The following is a 21,278-nucleotide window of genomic DNA, read 5'->3' as shown; positions in this document are numbered from 1 at the left end:
GACTGAAAATACCCCTGGTGGCATGTCTGTTGGGAAGTTGACTATGCAAACTATTTGGAATTTTCAACACATTAATCTTTTCTGAGATGTGAGATAATCAACCTGCCATCTGTAATATAGTATTGCTTTGGAATCGCGACATTACATGTGAGGAAAATAGGCACGTGTCTCAACATATACACTAACGTTGAGAAGGGATCGCGTAAGGATGAGCTTAGCAACCACATGATCCAGCATGACAATGTGAATGCGATTGGTCGACAGTCTGCTGGTTGGGGCGTTAAACGTTCCTTCAGTCATTGGATTCCTCTCTGGCAACAGCACCATGCAATGCACCTTGGACTAAAGAGGCAGAGCAATAGGAAAAATGTGCTAGACCCTCTGTTAAATAAATAATTTCTCGAGGTAGGAATATCGCAAAAATATGATCAATGGCTCATTCGAGAGAAGATCTCCTCCCGAGGTATGACATCAGCCAGTATTAAAATATGACTTGTATGATAGACGTTTTCGCAATGTAAAACTTCCATTGTAGTGAGGGAGACTATCACAGTGCTACGTCATACCGGACGGATTTCTGCCAGCTTGAACGACAGTAACTCAGATACACATAAAAACATGAAATTACCCAGGTAATCGATAGAACGTCACTCGAGATGCACGAAAACAACATAACATTCAAAATGTGTGAACCGTTCCTATAAGAAAATGTTGGATTAAGTACAGACATCTCAATAAGATCAGAATAGGTGAAATAAGCATGTTTCAGGTGAGGTAACCTGCGTGTGCGTCGTTCTCTAGTTGCAGAGCGTGACACTCTGTCTCTGGGAGTGGGGATGTCTGTATCCAGGTCTGAAATGTCTGAGGACAACCGAGGAAAGACATTAAAACCACATACTGGATCAGCTAGCTGTTCAGGAGCTGCTTCTGACATCACATTTCATATCAATCACTCCCTCCCGGCCCCCCTTCAGTCATGAGGTGCAGTGCTGATGCTACATTCTCTCCCTAATACACTACTTCCACCCTCTCTCCCTCACCCTCCAGTTCAGAGCTGCTGTTGCCGCGGTGGTCCTCCTCGCTGTTGGGGGCACTGTCCTGCACTTCTGGGATGCTGACCAGGAACTTGCGGTCGTCTCGCAGGACCATCATGGTCAGCTTTCCCCGGGACTTCTCCACAAGGTGCTTGGTCTCCAGAAGGGACAGGTTCTCTGTGGTCATCCCATTGATCTGAACAGGAAGTAGAAAAATTACGTGATCACACAATGCAGAAATCTCCTTGGCTTCATACAATAACAAATATTGAAAAAAGACACCGTTAGAATACCAAAAGTATTTGGTTTATGGTCCCAGTAAAGAATCAAATCTATGTACAAACCAAATGTTTTGTGATGAGATATCATAACAGCCTGCTTTCTCTTACCTTGAGAATGAGGTCTCCCTCCTGCAGAGTGCCCTCCTTGGCAGCCAGACCAGTCTCAGTCATGTGTTTGATGAAGATCTGGCTTCCCAACTTCAGTCCATACTCTGAAACAGGAAGGCAACATAAAAGTGATATAGTGCAAGCCTTGCATTCACCCATCTATGTCAGACCTGCGATGATGTTTTGAAACCTTTTGCTACGGCGTGGCATAATAAACACAACGCAAATCCTCTCCTGTTGTTTCTCCTTACCGTCTGTGAGTTTCTTCTTCAGCAGGGTGGCTTTGATTGGCTTGTCTGGGAAGGCCTGCTGTGGGAGCCGTTTGTACCCTGAACTTAGCGGTAGGGCATGAGCGGTTCCGTTGCGGTCAGCTTTGTGGGCCTGGTCACTAGCATCGGAGTAGCGTCGGGGCCTCTGTGGGGGGTCCTGGTCCAGCAGGTTGGAGTAAGAGGCAGCACGCGAGGGTCTGGTGCTGGCGGGGAGCTGGATCTTACGAGGACGCTTCACTGTCTGTGAGAGGGAGAGTCAGTAACACAGCTGAAAAATGTATTACATTTATTTTTTTCTGGTGTACTGAAATCATGATCTCACATCCATAACCTGGAGTTGGAGTTGCTCACAAATCTTACGAAGATGTCGAGAATAACTCGTCTAAACAGAAGATAAAGTTTGCCAGTACTCACTATGTTGGCTGTTTTGCCACATGACTTGAGGTTCTGGATGGTGAAGGTAGAGTAGACATTCTCCATTGACACGCCATTGACCATGACGATCTGATCTCTGACGCTTTTGGAAAGGGACGAGATGTAGAACAAGGTAATCAAGCACATGCGATTTTAAGTGTGTGTGTGTGTGTGTTTATATACAGTGAGCTCCAAAAGTATTGGGACAGTGACACATGTTTTGTTGTTTTGACTCTGTACTCTTAGAAATTACAGCACTTTGTACATAGCATCTCCCCCCAATTTTGGGACAAATTCACTTCTGTATTAAAGTTGTAAAAGGTATTTGGTCCCATATTCATAGCACACAATGACTACATCAAGCTTGTGTGACTGCAAATTTGCTGGATTGCATTTCAGAATATTTTGTGCCCATAGAAATAAATGGTAAATGTGTCATTTTGGAGTATCTTTTACTGTAAATAAGAAAATATTGGTTTTCTAACCACTACATTAATGAGGATGCTACCATTAATGTGGATGCTATACACATTTGAGTCACTTGTATTGTTTTATGTTATGGCAGTATCAGCCAATCAGCTCCTTTGTTGTTCATTCCATAATGGCTACTGTGGCTACTGCTAGCTAGCATGAGGAAGAAAAGGGCAGGTTTTTCCCCTTTTCGTCCCCAATCTTGGTGTAACATTTGGGATAATGGAACAATTCAGAGTACAATGCATTTCTCATCCCTGGATTGAGGTAGGTTTTCCAAGCCATATTTCGAGCTGGCTCTGCAGTGTCAGGAAGTCTGTCTGACCCTAGTGCAGCTGTAAGCTCTACTGGCTAGCCTGAAGGGTAAAGGTGTATGATGTGTAGGTGACTTACAACAGCCGTCCCATAGCGGGTCCGTTCCGTACCACATCTGAAACTATCACGGCTGTGTCCCCTGAGTCCGGGTTCGGCTGGTCTCTGCCTCCTGATATCGCAAAGCCAAACCCCATCTTGGAATCCTGCCATCAAGAGAGGGAGGGTGATAAAGAGGGGAGAGAGAGGGTGAGCACATTCCATCAGCACTGAAGTGTGTCACCTGACTTGTACCTAGAGTAACAGGGAGCAGGGCATGTCTTTGTTACTCTTATTTCCTGCAGTTCGCCACTGAATCTGATAGTTTTGAAGTCCATTCTAACTAAAGTGGTTCAGTAGGTTATTTCTTTTATTGTACCTTGATGCAAGTGACTGTAAAATTTGTTTAGTTTCAGGTGAAAGTATAACATCAAAACACTGACCGCCCACACAAGAGACACTTACTTTGCCGAGTGTTATAGTATGCTGCTCGAATATCGTTAATTCCTCCATCTCCGGTTCCTGAAAAACCAAATATCAAACCCATTACAACATGTTATTATATTATTATGTTAAACCAACAACAGAATACAGGCATTCTCCACTTTTCCATTAATGAACAGGAGCAACTTCAACAGAAGTCCGATAACATCAGAAACAGCTGTTTTGTGTCCTTACACAGCCCAGTGTTGTTTAAGAGACAGTGAGGAGCGAGTTAACATTCTTGTCTGGCAGGTATGGGGAGGGGCCACAGGGGAAAGAGTCAGCGGGCTGCACTTATGGCCTTGCTGTGACATATGACACCAGGCCATTGTTCAATGTTGTGCAACGTTACAGAAACCTGCAGGTAGAAACGTAATATAGCCGACTATATTCCTTCTGCGCCCTGCTTCTAGTCATGAAGAAAAACTGTCTGTTCTACACAATGCATTTCTATATGCAACGTTTCACGTGCCTCATCCAATTGAATTGAACACACCTTTAGATACAATCTGAGGACAGTCACCAACCTACGATAGTGAATCAAATCAAATTGTATTTGTCACATGCGCCGAATAAAACTGGTGTAGACCTTAGTGAAATGCTTAATTACAAGCCCTTAACCAACAATGCAGTTTTGAAAAAAAAAGTGTTAAAAGTATTGTAGCGACCCGCACAGACAGCCGTGTTCGTTCGGGGGAGGGTAAAACCTAGCCAGCTAGCTGACTAATGTGGCTAGGTAACGTACTTGAGAACGGGGGTTGAAAATGCTTAGAGGGAATCCGAAAGTGAAGGTAGGGGACGATTATGGCCAAGGAGGTGCGTGTGCATGGACGTCGGAGGATCTGGCCGAGGACAGGCCCCTTGAGAGTGACCACTAGAATGATGGCGGCTAAAGCAGACATGAGTGCTTCGTTGACTGTTCTTCGCGTGGACCAAAAGGGTGACGCTGCGGGACGAGGAATCTATGGCTCAGGATGGTAACAAACATGGCAACTCCCAGTCCCCGATTGCGTCCGTATCTGTTAAGAACCCGAGGTACTCCAGTAAGGCGGATTGGGAAGCTTCTCATGCTCAGTTTCATGCTGTTAGCTCATTTTAGGGGGTGGTCGAATGAAGAAAGGGCACTGCAGGTGGCTTTATGCCTCACTGATGATGATCTGGCCTGTTTGATATTGATTAGCCCCGAGGACAGACATGATTACGGTGCTTTAGTTGGAGCACTGAGGAGGCGCTATGGACAGTGTGTTCAGCCCGGGCTACTGCGCTTCGAACTGAGTAATAGACGCAGGCAGCCTGGAGAGCCTCTACGGGTGCTAGCTAATGATATTGAGAGCTTCTCTCGACGGGCATATGTTCACATGCTCCCTCCGTGCAGAGCGAGCTAGTACGGGACTAGTTCATACAGGCTCTCCTACGGAGCTGCGCATACAGACCCAGCTGGCTCTTCCGGAGTCATAGCAGATAGCCTTGGAGATGGCTTTGGAGAGGGAGCTAATGTGGGCTGGGGCTTCAACTGAGTTGGGTTTTTTGTTATGTCACTGTAGAGGGGAGCCCTGCTATGCCCTGGTGGACACTTGGTCCACAGTAACCCTGGTGAGGCCAGATATTGTGCCAGGTTGGACTCCGTTTGAGCCCACAACTGTGCAGCTCCGCACAGTCACAGGTGAGCTGGCACCCATGAAAGGGAAGGGAATAATGACTGACAGTAGGGGGCAGGTCTGTACGTCATCCTGTGTGGGTAGCGGCTGTGCAGGGCCTTTGTATCCTGGGGTTGGACTTTTTTAGGAACACAGGCTGCCAGTTAGACCTAAAATGGGGGCACACTGAGCTTCCAGGGAGGGCTGGCAGACACCATGCCACCCCCCCAATGTCACATTCACTCAACCCAACAAACCCTTTACTCCAACAGTTAAAGCAGCAGAGACTCATGGCTGCCCCCATCTTGTGTGGGACTTTTCCCCTGCCCCTCTATCACCTATGGCTGTACGTTACATTCCCCCAGCTACCTCCACGACGCAGCCCTCTGTGAGCCCGGGCCGCAACCCCCAGCCCAGCTACCCCAGATGAGAGGACACGGTCTGCAGTCAGGGAGATATGGGGGAGGAACTGTCGAAACGGTTGTGGCAGTTGCTGTTTGAATTCAGAGACAGCTTTGCACTGAGTGACGAAGCGGTGGATCAGACTCATCTGGTGCAGCATGAGATCGACACGGGTGAGGCTCGACCCATCAAGATGCATCCCGCCGTATCCCGCTGGCACGCCAGGAGGCGGCAGACAAGACTGTGTTGGAGATGCAGCGGGCAGACTTCATCGAGCCCTCAGACAGCCCCTGGGCGGCGCCAGTCGTCATGGTTCCTAAGAAGGGGGGCAAGCTGAGGTCCTGTGCGGACTACAGGCGGCTGAATGAGGTAACCAGGAAGGACTCACCCCATACCACGTATCGATGAGTCGCTGGACCTGGTTAGGAGGTCCTCCTGGTTCTCCTCACTAGACCTTTGCAGTGGCTACTGGCAGGTGCCCCCCCCAGAGGCCAGAGCCAAAACTGCATTCTCCACTAACAGAGGACACTGGCAGTTCAAGGTCCTGTGCTTCGGCCTGTGCAACGCTCCAGCTACTTTTGAGTGTTTGATGGACAGGGTGCTGGATGGCATCCCCCGACAGCAGTGTCTGGTATACCTTGATGATGTATCTGAATGGGGGCAGAAACAGGGACACAGACCTACAGCCAGTGCTACAGTGGGTAGAGGCGCAGCTGAGACCACCGTGGGAAGGTGGCAGCTCTCTCACTCGCGACCAAAGTGTTGTGGTCAAAGCTTGAGAGACTGCGGCTGGCTGATGGCGTACTACAGAGTGCAGGGAAGGAGTCAGCTAAGGGAGAGGAGAGGTGGCAGGTGGTGGTCCCAAAAGCACTGTGGGAGGCTGTGCTCCAGAGCACTCAAGGGGGAGGGGGTTGGGACTGGACACTTTGGGGTCACAAAAACACACAGGGATGTTCAGCAGGTTTGGAGCTGCAGAGTCCATCCACAGTGACCAAGGCAGAAACTTTGAGTCCTGTGTGTTCACCACCATGTGAGAGAGGCTGGATATGCACATGACCCGCACTTGTCCTCTCCATCCTCAAAGTGATTGTGGAGCGCTTCTACAAAACGCTTGGACAGCAGCTGGCCATCATCTCTTCCAAACACCAGCGTGACTGGGACAAGCACCTGCCTATGGTCCTCATGGCATGCCGCTCTGCTGTCCAAGACTCCACCTCCTGCACTCCTACCCTCCTCATGCTGAGTAGAGTGCTCCGCACCCCTGCAGAGATGACGTTTGGTCAAACTCTGGATAGCCCTCCTGTTCCCCCGGGCCCGGAGACTTCAGGACCGCCTGGAGACAGTCCACACCATCACTAGAGGGCAGCTGGGGAATGCAGGTCTTAGGCAGAAGAGGAACTATGACGTGTACACACAGGGAAGGCACTTTGTTGCTGGGGACCTGGTCTGGGTAGGGGAGATTGTGTACCGGGAGAAAGGTGGCACTGCACCGGGACAGGTTAGCCCCATACAGAGGGCCCCTTCTTCCCAAACCCCAGGGACCCCCACTATTCCCCTCTCTGACAATGATATTCCTCAGGCACCCACCCCCAGGCGCCACAGTCTCCCTCCCCTGAGCCCCAAACTGCATTCCCCATTACCTCATCCTTGTCCCCCATGTCCCTGCCTTCATCCCCTGGGTCCCAAAGGGGCAGCCCCCTGCCACAGACGGAGTGGAGCATCTCAAGTTTAAGGCCATGTTTAGCCATTGTTCTCTCGCTTACACCTGGTCTTCACAAGAGATGGTCAGTTGTTTTATACATGTATTCTTCACGTATTTGGTGTGGGCTACGGCCAAACAGTAGCCTGTGTGGAGTAAACTCAATATGCTGTCTGGACAGTTGTTCCTTTATGATCTATCCAGGTCATTACAGTATTTACTCAACTGAACTGCGTTTACATGGTAGACGGCAACCGGATGTCATTGCTTTCAATGAGAGCACAATGGTAAATGCCGTTGAGCCTGGCGGTGAATGCCGTCAGCTGCCATGGTAGACTGACTTGCCGCCAGAGTTCAAATATTTCAATTTCTGCCATTGCGTTGTTTTCTACCGGATGTTGATTTGCACGGTTTGTTGACTGAATCACCACAGCAATGCACACCATCATGATGGCTCACTTTGGCTGTCACCCTCTTTTTTACTTTCTTGTCCAGCTATGCCAACTGGGATGATGTTTTCTGAGTCTATTTACGTGCTTCAATAGCTAGGTTTCCATCCAATTGGCGACAGATTTTCATGCACATTTTCTAAAATCCGCAAAGGAAATGCACACAATGTACTTTTGCCCTTTGATTTTTATTTGGTACATCAAAACCTAACGTTCAATGTGTTTATCACATTTTCAACTCTATGGATAGTTTTGTCAAACTTTGCTTTAAATAGCAGATGTTCCTACTCTGGTCTTGGCATGTGCTCTCTAGCCTACAGCTGGCTAGTCTACATGAGATTATTTATCAAATGACAGCCAAGCATCAATCATCATGTCACAAGAATAAAACTCGATATTTATTGGAAAGGCACATCATACTCAACACCGTGCACTTTCACCACCCTCCCTGTGAAGTTGATCAATTTATTTCATCTGTAGCCTAATAAACTGCATTGTTTCCCAAATTGTATTGGGAGGACCACACACCATATCACTGCATGACTCCAAGTTTACTTCCATATGAAATGTAAACAGAAGACCACTTTTACAATCAGTTCAGCAATTCTGTGTATGTGTGACCATCTGTCCGGCTCCGTTAATAATATAACTAGGCCTACTAGAAAGAAAAAAAACGAGTGAATTTCCTACTATTCGACATAGGTTTAATTAGCTCTAACAGGCATTGTTGCTTGGAGGTCAGTGAGCCCCTAGTGTTGTCCTACAGGGTCAGGACCAACAAGGTGAAACAGACAGGGTCAGGACCAACATACAGGTCAACAAGGTGAAACAGACAGGGTCAGGACCAACATACAGGTCAACAAGGTGAAACAGACAGGGTCAGGACCAACATACAGGTCAACAAGGTTTTTTTATTTATTTATTTCACCTTTATTTAACCAGGTAGGCAAGTTGAGAACAAGTTCTCATTTACAATTGCGACCTGGCCAAGATAAAGCAAAGCAGTTCGACAGATACGACAGAGTTACACATGGAGTAAAACAAACATACAGTCAATAATACAGTATAAACAAGTCTATATACAATGTGAGCAAATTAGGTGAGAAGGGAGGTAAAGGCAAAAAAGGCCATGGTGGCAAAGTAAATACAATATAGCAAGTAAAACACTGGAATGGTAGTTTTGCAATGGAAGAATGTGCAAAGTAGAAATAAACATAATGGGGTGCAAAGGAGCAAAATAAATAAATAAATTAAATACAGTTGGGAAAGAGGTAGTTGTTTGGGCTAAATTATAGGTGGGCTATGTACAGGTGCAGTAATCTGTAAGATGCTCTGACAGTTGGTGCTTAAAGCTAGTGAGGGAGATAAGTGTTTCCAGTTTCAGAGATTTTTGTAGTTCGTTCCAGTCATTGGCAGCAGAGAACTGGAAGGAGAGGCGGCCAAAGAAAGAATTGGTTTTGGGGGTGACTAGAGAGATATACCTGCTGGAGCGTGTGCTACAGGTGGGAGATGCTATGGTGACCAGCGAGCTGAGATAAGGGGGGACTTTACCTAGCAGGGTCTTGTAGATGACATGGAGCCAGTGGGTTTGGCGACGAGTATGAAGCGAGGGCCAGCCAACGAGAGCGTACAGGTCGCAATGGTGGGTAGTATATGGGGCTTTGGTGACAAAACGGATTGCACTGTGATAGACTGCATCCAATTTGTTGAGTAGGGTATTGGAGGCTATTTTGTAAATGACATCGCCAAAGTCGAGGATTGGTAGGATGGTCAGTTTTACAAGGGTATGTTTGGCAGCATGAGTGAAGGATGCTTTGTTGTGAAATAGGAAGCCAATTCTAGATTTAACTTTGGATTGGAGATGTTTGATATGGGTCTGGAAGGAGAGTTTACAGTCTAACCAGACACCTAAGTATTTGTAGTTGTCCACGTATTCTAAGTCAGAGCCGTCCTGAGTAGTGATGTTGGACAGGCGGGTAGGTGCAGGTAGCGATCGGTTGAAGAGCATGCATTTAGTTTTACTTGTATTTAAGAGAAATTGGAGGCCACAGAAGGAGAGTTGTATGGCATTGAAGCTTGCCTGGAGGGTTGTTAACACAGTGTCCAAAGAAGGGCCGGAAGTATACAGAATGGTGTCGTCTGCGTAGAGGTGGATCAGGGACTCACCAGCAGCAAGAGCGACCTCATTGATGTATACAGAGAAGAGAGTCGGTCCAAGAATTGAACCCTGTGGCACCCCCATAGAGACTGCCAGAGGTCCGGACAGCAGACCCTCCGATTTGACACACTGAACTCTATCAGAGAAGTAGTTGGTGAACCAGGCGAGGCAATCATTTGAGAAACCAAGGCTGTCGAGTCTGCCGATGAGGATGTGGTGGTTGACAAAGTCGAAAGCCTTGGCCAGATCAATGAATACGGCTGCACAGTAATGTTTCTTATCGATGGCGGTTAAGATATCGTTTAGGACCTTGAGCATGGCTGAGGTGCACCCATGACCAGCTCTGAAACCAGATTGCATAGCAGAGAAGGTATGGTGAGATACGAAATGGTTGGTAATCTGTTTGTTGACTTGGCTTTCGAAGACCGTAGAAAGGTATGGTAGGATAGATATAGGTCTGTAGCAGTTTGGGTCAAGAGTGTGTCCCCCTTTGAAGAGGGGGATGATCGCAGCTGCTTTCCAATCTTTGGGAATCTCAGACGACACGAAAGAGAGGTTGAACAGGCTAGTAATAGGGGTGGCAACAATTTTGGCAGATCATTTTAGAAAGAAAGGGTCCAGATTGTCTAGCCCGGCTGATTTGTAGGGGTCCAGATTTTTCAGCTCTTTCAGAACATCAGCTGAATGGATTTGGGAAAAGGAGAAATGGGGAAGGCTTGGGCGAGTTGCTGTTGGGGGTGCAGTGCTGTTGACCGGGGTAGGAGTAGCCAGGTGGAAAGCATGGCCAGCCGTAGAAAAATGCTTATTGAAATTCTCAATTATGGTGGATTTATCAGTGGTGACAGTGTTTCCTATCTTCAGTGCAGTGGGCAGCTGGGAGGAGGTGTTCTTATTCTCCATGGACTTCAGTGTCCCAGAACTTTTTTGAGTTATTTCTGCTTGAAAAAGCTAGCCTTGGCTTTTCTAACTGCCTGTGTATAACGGTTTCTAGCTTCCCTGAACAGCTGCATATCACGGGGGCTGTTCGATGCTAATGCAGAACGCCATAGGATGTTTTTGTGTTGGTTAAAGGCAGTCAGGTCTGGGGAGAACCAAGGGCTATATCTGTTCCTGGTTCTACATTTCTTGAATTGGGCATGTTTATTTAAGATGGTTAGGAAGGCATTTAAAAAAAATATCCAGGCATCCTCTACTGACGGGATGAGATCAATATCCTTCCAGGATACCCCGGCCAGGTCGATTAGAAAGGCCTGCTCGCTGAAGTGTTTCAGGGAGCGTTTTACAGTGATGAGTGGAGGTCGTTTGACCGCTGACCCATTACGGATGCAGGCAATGAGGCAGTGATCGCTGAGATCTTGGTTGAAGACAGCAGAGGTGTATTTAGAGGGGAAGTTGGTTAGGATGATATCTATGAGGGTGCCCGTGTTTAAGGCTTTGGGGGGGTACCTGGTAGGTTCATTGATCATTTGAGTGAGATTGAGGGCATCAAGTTTAGATTGTAGGATGGCTGGGGTGTTAAGCATGTTCCAGTTTAGGTCGCCTAGCAGCACGAGCGCTGAAGATAGACGGGGGGCAATCAGTTCACATATGGTGTCCAGAGCACAGCTGGGGGCAGAGGGTGGTCTATAGCAGGCGGCAACGGTGAGAGACTTGTTTTTAGAGAGGTGGATTTTTAAAAGTAGAAGTTCAAATTGTTTGGGTACAGACCTGGATAGTAGGACAGAACTCTGCAGGCTATTGCAACACCGCCCCCTTTGGCAGTTCTATCTTGTCTGAAAATGTTGTAATTTGGAATTAAAATTTCAGAATTTTTGGTGGTCTTCCTAAGCCAGGATTCAGACACAGCTAGAACATCTGGGTTGGCAGAGTGTGCTAAAGCAGTGAATAGAACAAACTTAGGGAGGAGGCTTCTAATGTTAACATGCATGAAACCAAGGCTATTACGGTTACAGAAGTCATCAAAAGAGAGCGCCTGGGGAATAGGAGTGGAGCTAGGCACTGCAGGGCCTGGATTCACCTCTACGTCGCCAGAGGAACATAGGAGGAGAAGAATAAGGGTACGGCTAAAAGCAATAAGAATTGGTCGTCTAGAACGTCTGGAACAGAGAGTAAAAGGAGGTTTCTGGGGGCGATAAAATAGCATCAAGGTATAATGTACAGACAAAGGTATGGTAGGATGTGAATACAGTGGAGGTAAACCTAGGTATTGAGTGATGAAGAGAGAGATATTGTCTCTAGAAACATCATTGAAACCAGGAGATGTCATTGCATGTGTGGGTGGTGGAACTAATAAATTGGATAAGGTATAGTGAGCAGGACTAGAGGCGCTACAGTGAAATAAGCCAATAAACACTAACCAGAACAGCAATGGACAAGACATATTGACATTAAGGAGAGGCATCCTTAGTCGAGTGATCAAAAGAGTCCAGTGAGTGGAGTGGTTGGTTTGGGGGTCACGGCGATTTAGACAGCTAGCCAGGACATCGGTAGCAAGCTAGCATAGGATGGAGGTCTGTTGTTAGCCACCTCTTGCGTTCCATCAGTAGATTAGTGGGGTTCCGTGTGGTAGAGGGGATTAGTCCAAATCACACAACAAAAATAAAATAAAAACAATAGATATAGTTATAGAGGCCCAAGAAGAAACATAATAATAATAAAAATAAATAAATTGTCCTATTGTCTATTCTGAGAGCAGCCGGTAAGACAGCTAACGGTTAGCAGGCCGCAGATGGGCGTTCAGGTAACGTCGCGACGGAGGAGCCAGCCGGATCTCCTTCGGGTAGATAACGCCGGCAGTCCAGTTGTGAAGGCCCGGTGGGGCTCCGCGTAGGCGGTAAAACGGGTCCGGATAGGTGACTGCAGCCCAGGAGTGATTGACGGAGCTGGCTAGCTCCGGAGTAATTGATGTTTGCTCCGGAATCGACGAGAGCAGATAGACACACGGATAGCAGCTAGCTAGCTGTGAGATCCGGGACTGAATGTCCAGAGAGCAGTTGAAATCCAAGGACATGGAGAGAAAAATTGGTCCGGTATGTTCCGTTCCGAGCTGCGCCGTACAAAAACTGGCGATAGATTTGAGCTAAAGGATAGCTGATGACCACAAACCGTGGTTAGCTGAATACTAACGATTTGCCAGTAAAGAAGCTAACTAGCTGCTGAACTAGCTTCTGATTAGCTTCTAGCTAGCTTCTGGTTAGTTTCTGGCTAGCTTCTTGGAGGATTGCAGATTTGAGGTAAATAATACTTATTTATAAATATAAATTGGTGAGGCGGGTTGCAGGAGAGTGTTTTGAAGATGAGTTGATGGAAAATAAAAATAAAATGTATGTGAAAAAAGTTGTAAATATATATATACAGGACACGACAAGACGAGGACAAAAGACGTCTGAACTGCTATGCCATCTCGGGTACAAGGTGAGACAGACAGGGTCAGGACCAACATACAGGTCAACGAAAGGCCAACAAGGTGAAACAGACAGGGTCAGGTAGCCACAGAGGCAGATAAGCATCCACGATAAATCACTAGCCAGTGGTGGCTGGTGGGTGGAGCTATAGGAGGACAGGCTCATTGTAATGGCTGGAATGGAATTTATCAAACACATCGAAACCACGTTGGACCACGTTCCATTTACTCAATTTTGGCCATTACAATGAGCCCGTATAGCTCCTCCCACTTTACCAATGGTAGCAGGTGGAATAGCTGCCAGCCAGGTGCATTGTTTCTCAGAGAGTTGGTTAGGTTTAACCTGGTATAATTTTTTACAACATCAGTCTAATTAACAGACTGAAGGACTGGATATCAGCAGTCTCACAGCTAACAAAGACTCAATTTAATATAATCAGATAGTCATTAATGACCTAATCAATTAAATAAATTAAATAAATGTATCAATGTATAAAATACGCAATATAGTTTTGATCATCAGTCAAGTTAATTATTGTAATAAAAACAAATTAATATAGAGGATATAGTTGACATGCATCCTCTGGCAGCCATCTTTCATCTGCTTTTTTCATCTGCTTTCATCTGCTTTGACTGCCAATATGCAAATAGTATTTATGTTATCTTTCTAGCGGCATCTAGTCAGAGACACTATTCCTGAAAGCAGTCACTAATATCCATTTCAGAAAGAAGATGTGGTATATTACCAGTAAAATGTTTATAGGCAATGTTTATACGACCCCCCTTGAAACAGACCCTTAATTTACCACTTTCTTGCATGTATACCCCTTGTATTACATATCAATGGGTAACTGGCAAATTGGGAGTTGTGGGGGCAGGAGGCGGTTGTTCAACCATGGGGGCTGTTTAACAATGGAAGTGTTAATGAATTTACCTGCAACAAAGCAGAGATACAGGTTTTGGGTCTGTTTGAATGGTATTTTGGTTACAGGAATCAGGTTTCCATTCAACCATTTTATGCGAGTAAATGTCAGCAACAAAAAATATTAACAGGCCTGATGGAAACAGAACGTCTGTCTGTAAACTTTCCAAATGTTTGAGTAAACAAAATACGCCATACAAGAAAATGGGCCCCGAATCATTTTACAGGCAAACTGGTGTTATTTGTTCAGGAATAACGACTGGGACACAATCGGGTTAACCATTTGGGTCACAAACAGGAAAACTCATGTGGGCTACAACATGGGTATCAAATAGGCCCTGAATCAATTTAAAAATGGCTTGCAAGTTGGCTTTTTTTAATACCCCCTTTTTCATGGTATCCAAGTGGTAGTTACAGTCCTGTCCCATTGCTGCAACTCCCGTACGGACTCGATAGAGGCAAAGGTCAAGAGTCGTGCGTCCTCTGAAACACAACCCAGCCAAGCCGCACTGCTTCTTGACACAACGCCCGCTTAACCCGGGAGCCAGCCGCACCAATGTGTCGGAGAAAACACTGTACACCTGGCGACCGTGTCAGCGTGCATTGCGCCCGGCCCGCCACAGGAGTCACTCGTGTACGATGGGACAGGAACATCCCTGCCGGCCAAAAAAAAGCATCCAAGCGAGCAAAACAGCGCCTCTCTCTCTCTACATATAGGCCATCTGATGCTGTCTGGTCCAAACCAATATGACATTGTTGCAGCCAGAAGCAACAAGGGAAGCCAGAGAGCATTTGGTCTCCCTTGACACAAACAAAATCATCAACATTAAACTAAGCGAGCTCAACTATGAATGGTCCTGGACAACAAAAAAAAACTTTAAAAAATGACAAGGGAAGCCAGCTTTGATTTGTCGTCTCTCCTATCAAATCGCTTTGAGCATATACTTAATTGACAGAAACAACTTGAATTGTTGTATCTCGTTGTCATCCTAGCTAGCTAGCACTGTCCCTTTCCTAAATTAGCCATGGATGGAGATAGGGATTTGGGCATGTGGTTTTACTTAATTCTTCATACTGGCCAATGATTATAACAGCGATTCGGATCCAACCAAAAATGCATACATTGTTGTGACCCTGACCTGAGAGGATGGAAGTTCAACATGTACAGTAGCTAGATGTAAAAGGCTAATGTTAACTAGCTGAAGTTGCCCATGAATGGAAGTTAGGCTAGCGAGCAAGCATTTTAGCCAGGTAGCCGAGGATAACCAAAAAGATAAGCGTGTACTGTATGACAAAGTGATAGACCATTTCAACATGAAAGAGAGGATGGCATTGGCATTTGTCTACAAGTAGGGTGAGTCAACATGTTTTTCTACTTGCACGAACACACCCCCACATCATATTTAGCTTACTGATTGGAATAAATTGTTTATGGCATCTTTTAGTTGTCACTATATTAGACTAAGCAGAGGTGATTTGATGAAGTTGAAATGTTGTAGTTGGAATAGTGGAGGCAGCACCTGTTTTCCTTTGTGACTTGCGGTCACTCAGTGGTTCGAAATAAATAGGTGTTTAGTGGTCCGATAATGTCAGAAACATTAACTTGCTTAACCATGCTGTAGGTCATGTACGCGTCGTGGACTTAACCATGCTGTAGGTCATGTACGCGTCGTGGACTTCTCCGGACAGACATTGTTTTATCACAAAACCGGATGCCACCACGACTGCAACTGGGTCGGTCACATGGGAAAACCCATGTGGGATATAACAATGGGTCCCAATTGGGCCCTTTGCCAATTTGTTATGGGTTGCAAGTGGGATACCTGGTGTGAATATGGTCAGGGACTTTCTATGGGACTCAGGCGGTCTTACTACCTGGATCACACACGGGCAAGCCCACGTGAGCTACAACATGGGTCCCAAACGGGCCCTGAATAAATGCTGTGTGTGTTGTAAGTGGGCTATCTGGTGTGAATATGGTCAGGGATTGTGTGGGTCCCAAAATGGTCAGTAAAAACACCAACTAATGAAATGAGGGGAAGCTAAAATAAAGTTAACATTTTCATTTTTGTGTGTGGGTTTAAATTGCGAAAACGTATTATATTATGCTTGTGACATTCCAAAACATTTTGCCAGAAAAGGTCGCCAGCTAGTACATACTGTCACATTTTTGGGGGAAATGCACATTCAATATTTTGAGGAGCAAGTGACAGAATTTTAAATTCAGGCGCTAAACCAAAGATTGTACAGGTAACATTGGTTGTAGATACATGTCCAGTCCAGGCAAGACAACAGTAGCTAATTATACGTCCCTCGCTGTAGTTATCGGCTGTGGGCCTACTTGGTCCAAGTATGTACTTAGCTAACGTTAGCTACCGAGGCAAATACAATGAAGCAGATTGACAGCTGCCATTTGTCAGAACAGTTCAAATAACATGATCTTGAATTGATTGGTCAAAAATATTGAGATTAGTCTTTCAAATGATTTTATATATAAGAAGGTTACTGTATGTCAATTACAGCCGTCAAATGGTTAAGTGTACTACCGACGTTATCTGCTTGAGGGAGTTATCCAACTGGCTCCTCCGTCACGACGGTACCTGAACGGCCATCTGCAGCACACTAATCGTTAGCTGTCTTATCGGCTGCTATCTGAACATTTTCTGACAATTTTTCTTGGGTCACTATAACTGTATCTATTTTGCCAATTGGATTGATCCCCTCTACCACACGGAACCCCACTAATCTACTAACGGAAACACACGAAGAGGCTAAAAACAGAACACCGTCCTATGCTAGCTTGCTACCGATGGCCTGGCTAGCTGTCGGAATCGCCGTTACCACAACTAACCTCACTACTAACTGGACCCTTATGAGCACTCGACTAAGCATGCCTAATGTCTATGCCTAATGCCTAATACCTTCTCCATTGCTGTTCTGGTTAGTGTTTATTGGCTTATTTCACTGTAGAGCCTCTAGCCCTGCTCATTATACCTTATCCAACCGATTAGTTCCACCACCCACACATGCGATGACATCACCAGGTTTCAATGATGTTTCTAGAGACAATATATCTCATCACTCAATACCTAGGTTTACCGCCACTGTATTCACATCCTACCATACCTTTGTCTGTACATTATACCTTGAAGCTATTTTAATCACCCCCAGAAACCTCCTTTTACTCTCTGTTCCAGACATTCTAAACAACCAATTCTCATAGCTTTTAACCGTACCCTTATCCTACTCCTCCTCTGGTGATATAAAGGTGAATCCAGGCCCTACAGTGCCTAGCTCCACTCCTATTCCCGAGGTGCTCTCTTTTGATGACTTCTGTAACCGTAATAGTCTTGGTTTCATGCATGTTAACATTTGAAGCCTGTATCTATCCTATATCTATCCTACCCTGCCTTTCTGAGGTCTTCGAAAGCCAAGTAAACAAACAGATTTCCGACCATACCTTCTCTGCTACGCAATCTGGTTTCAGAGCTGGTCATGGGTGCACCTCAGCCACGCTCCATTGTCCGGGCCTCTGGGAGTACAACAGGGTTCAATTCTTGGACTGACTCTTCTCTGTATACATTGCTGCTGGTGAGTCTCTGATCCAACTCTACGCAGACGACACTATTCTGTATACTTCTGGCCCTTCTTTGGACACTTAACAACCCTCCAGGCAAGCTTCAATGCCATACAACTCTCCTTCCGTGGCCTCCAATTGCTCTTAAATACAAGTAAAACTAAATGCATTCTCTTCAACCGATCGCTGCCTGCACCTGCCCGCCTGTCCAACATCACTACTCTGGACCGCTCTGACTTAGAATACGTGTACAACTACAAATACCTAGGTGTCTGGTTAGACTGTAAACTCTCCTTCCAGACCCACATCAAACATCTCCAATCCAAAGTTAAATCTAGAATTGGCTTCCTATTTCGCAACAAAGCATCCTTCACTCATGCTGCCAAACATACCCTTGTAAGACTGACCATCCTACCAATCCTCGACTTTGATGTCATTTACAAAATAGCCTCCAATAGACTGCATCCAATTTGTTGAGTAGGTTATCACAGTGCCATCCGTTTTGTCACCAAAGCCCCATATACTACCCACCATTGCGACCTGTACACGCTCGTTGGCTGGTCATTGGTCATTGAGATTAAAAATATATTTTTTAAGAGCGCTCTGGCCAAGATAGGCAGCACCAAGTCCTTACAAAAAAATTAGACAGACATGAAAAACTACAAGTAATTTAGTAAAAACCATTGAATTCACAAGAGTATAAAACAGCAAATTAAGAACATTGACAGGTCAGGGAATCAGCCTCAAAATCCTTCATCAGTGATTTAAAAACAAATCGGGACAAGTTCCTCCAGTTAAAAGTATTTTGTAAGGTGTTCCAAGATGATGGCACAGAGTACATAAAAGCCCTTTTACCAAATTCAGTTCGGACATTTGGAACAGTTAGCAAGATAAAGTCCAACTCTGTGTTGTTTGTGTCTAACTGCTTTGCTTTATCTTGACCAGGTCGCAGTTGGAAATGAGAACTTGTTCTCAACTGGCCTACCTGGTTAAATAAAGGTGAAATAAATAAATAACACAATCTTAAACCACACTTTCTCAATGTAGCAACAAATCCTTAGGTACTTTTCTACCTTTCATAAAAGACCATTAAAGGTGTCCTTTATACTCACCACTTCTCTGAATCTCACTTCCATTCCCCTTTGGGAGATCAGCTTAGCAACACACCTGTGAACTCCTCTACGCTAAAACAACTTGCTCTCTCTTACATATCATAATCCATGTTGGGGGAAACGAAATTCAAGATCCAGACAGTGCTTCAAATCCCCCCACCCCAAAAAAATGTTCCTCACCAAAATGACCCTGAGTCAGAGGTCTGGTTGAATGTTATCAATAGCTAATGAGTACTGACCACAGAAAATCACCCTGCAGAAACCAACTCCACCTGGATCAATGAGAGGCTCCACCCTCTCTGCCTCTCCCACTCATACAGCACTTTATATTGCCCTTTGTTGCCAAGGATATAAGGCAGAACCACATTTGCCACAGTAAAACCCCACATAGCCCCACATTTAAAACACCTTGAGGTTTAGATGGAAAATATGAAGACAGATTCTCCAGAATGTGAGTCACTGTAATCCAGATTAATATTTATGTGAAACTTGAAAATACACATTTTGAGAGCAGATAAATCATATCACTAAAGGGGGAGTTACAGCCAGTAAACGCACATGGTCTGATCAGAACTGTACATGTTAGCCTTTAAGCACTTCCCAACTCTGATGGTGACATTCAGTAGGAAAGTAAATCATTGAAACCAACACAAAATAGATACTGCTTCAATTTCTACACAACAATAAATCAGTCAAACATATTTTATCAGGTAAGTCACTCATCCTCTTATTGCAATTTCACTGCAAACTTGATTTTACCTACTCAAGCCAACACTGAGCTCAAAGAGAAGCTACAAAAAAATGGATAGACCGAGTGTACTCTTACCGGTGGTGACACTGAATAAGCCACGAGTTTCAGCACCTGTGTCAGATTCATGACAAAACAGCAACATCCTGTTTGGTTCCAACAACAACCTGCTGACAGAATATGGCTGAGTCACCTCTGGTCTGGCTGACACACTGGAGCGGTTCTCAGCACCTGTGAGCTTTATACCTTCTCAGCCACCACCACTCATACCCTGTTCCCACATAGTCCAGGTGACAGGGAACAGTGTGACGCTATAGTGAAACTCCCCAAATGACACCTAGCCCCTTCTTGTTTCCAAAAGGCATTTCATAATCATATATCCAATGTTGCTGAGACAGGCCTGTGCACTGAGAGGAAGGATATTCCCATACTTACTGGAGAGCAGTTAGGTACTACTTTCCCATGGAAGCCCAGGTTATGGGGCTGGCTTAGGTTATGGGCCTGGCACTATGGTTACCAGAAGGAATGAGTACACTGGGCTGTTAACTGACAGGGTATTTACTCCAAAGGCCCTGGCAAAGATCTGTCTACTGTCACTATACTTTGCGAATGGAGAGGAGCGAGAGTTCAGATTATATCTCTTCATAAAAAAAACTTTGATGCATGGCTTAGAGCACAGGTGTTTTCTGGCTGGATTTTTCTCCTTTGCTTCTACCTGGTCTACCTTCCTTCTAATCTTCTGTTTGCTTGGAGAGGGAGGGATAAAATACAGATTAGTCATTAGAAGGCCTTAAGAGGCCAATTGCAGGACAAAGGTTGCCTTCTAGGCTACATTCCAGTCTGAGTATTGTGACAATTGGGTGTGGTATAAAGAACACAGCAGCCTCACTGTTTTTACTCCACTTACTGGAACTCCTGGCCAAAAGACAGTCACAACACACCCTTTTTTAATCACACATCTGCTCTTCACTTTTTATTTTTATTTTCATTGCTTGGGCCTCTACACCAGACTTGGGCACAAATCCTGAATTATTAATAGACCAGAGGGATATAGAGGTAGTGTTTAAAAAAACAACACTTGAGTACATGTCATAGAGAAGGCTGTAACACTTCTTAAGAACAGGTGTGCCCCTACGGCAGGTAAACGATCACTCCCTCAGAGAGGGACGGCTCAGTAGGCCCCAACTGCACTAGCACACGGGCAAATATATGTCATGTTCCTAACTGGAACAAATATTGTGCTTCTCAAAAATGCACACAATAGACCTACATATTGTAACTACTGTTACTTGACTACTGGGAAGCGTACTATGCTTTCAGTGCATGCAAGTGTTGCTGAGGCCTACCACTTACAATATTGCACAGTATGTGCAACCATTTTACAACATGTTTTAAAACTACAAGAGGCATATAATCCTAGTGAATGTGATTAATTACCATGGGCCTTCATACTTCATTGAACTGCTGCTGACGATTACAGACAACTTTTTGGATTGTTTACACACACACACACAAAGCAGGCAATTTAATCACTACCAATACAATTGTTGACTCAATATTATGCTCATTGCTGTTAATGCGTGTGGATCCGGTGTCATTTGTGTCGGTTACACAGTGTGGAAAACCATTTCAATAAACTACAATCACTCAACATCTTTCTCAGAATTCACGCTGATCTGATGACCATGACTGGATAGTTTGAATGAGACTTTTCCTTGAGCGAGTCAGTTAAAAAAAGCAACCTTGGATTTAAATTAAAC

At 45.2% G+C, this 21,278-nt stretch overlaps 1 protein-coding gene across 10 annotated transcripts in view; it reads right to left on the bottom strand.

Moving 5' to 3' along the window:
* LOC118373936 (tight junction protein ZO-3-like) overlaps positions 1-21,278 on the bottom strand; it is a 39,652-nt gene that overhangs the window by 17,009 nt on the left and 1,365 nt on the right. For 3 of the 10 annotated variants that reach the window (XR_008075554.1, XR_008075555.1, XM_035760256.2), the window contains exons 1-8: positions 19,597-19,730; positions 3,394-3,450; positions 2,971-3,095; positions 2,107-2,209; positions 1,675-1,933; positions 1,424-1,527; positions 1,041-1,230; positions 780-861 (exon numbers count right to left, since the gene is read on the bottom strand). Coding sequence is in view for 7 of the 10 variants with exons in the window: in XM_035760256.2 (XP_035616149.1) it covers positions 780-861; positions 1,041-1,230; positions 1,424-1,527; positions 1,675-1,933; positions 2,107-2,209; positions 2,971-3,095; positions 3,394-3,450; positions 19,597-19,647 (971 nt within the window). In the remaining 3 variants the exon portion in view is untranslated. Of the gene's footprint in view, positions 1-779; positions 862-1,040; positions 1,231-1,423; positions 1,528-1,674; positions 1,934-2,106; positions 2,210-2,970; positions 3,096-3,393; positions 3,451-18,770; positions 19,014-19,596; positions 19,731-21,278 lie in introns of those variants that run through there. The other 7 variants (XR_004823511.2, XM_035760260.2, XM_035760261.2 and 4 more) reach the window with 4 other exon arrangements.

Source organism: Oncorhynchus keta, chromosome 22 (genome assembly GCF_023373465.1).
Source record: "Oncorhynchus keta strain PuntledgeMale-10-30-2019 chromosome 22, Oket_V2, whole genome shotgun sequence".
Taxonomy (NCBI): Eukaryota; Metazoa; Chordata; class Actinopteri; order Salmoniformes; family Salmonidae; genus Oncorhynchus; species Oncorhynchus keta.
The sequence above is the reverse complement of the archived record's forward strand: the minus strand, read 5'-3'. Positions and strand labels throughout refer to the sequence as shown.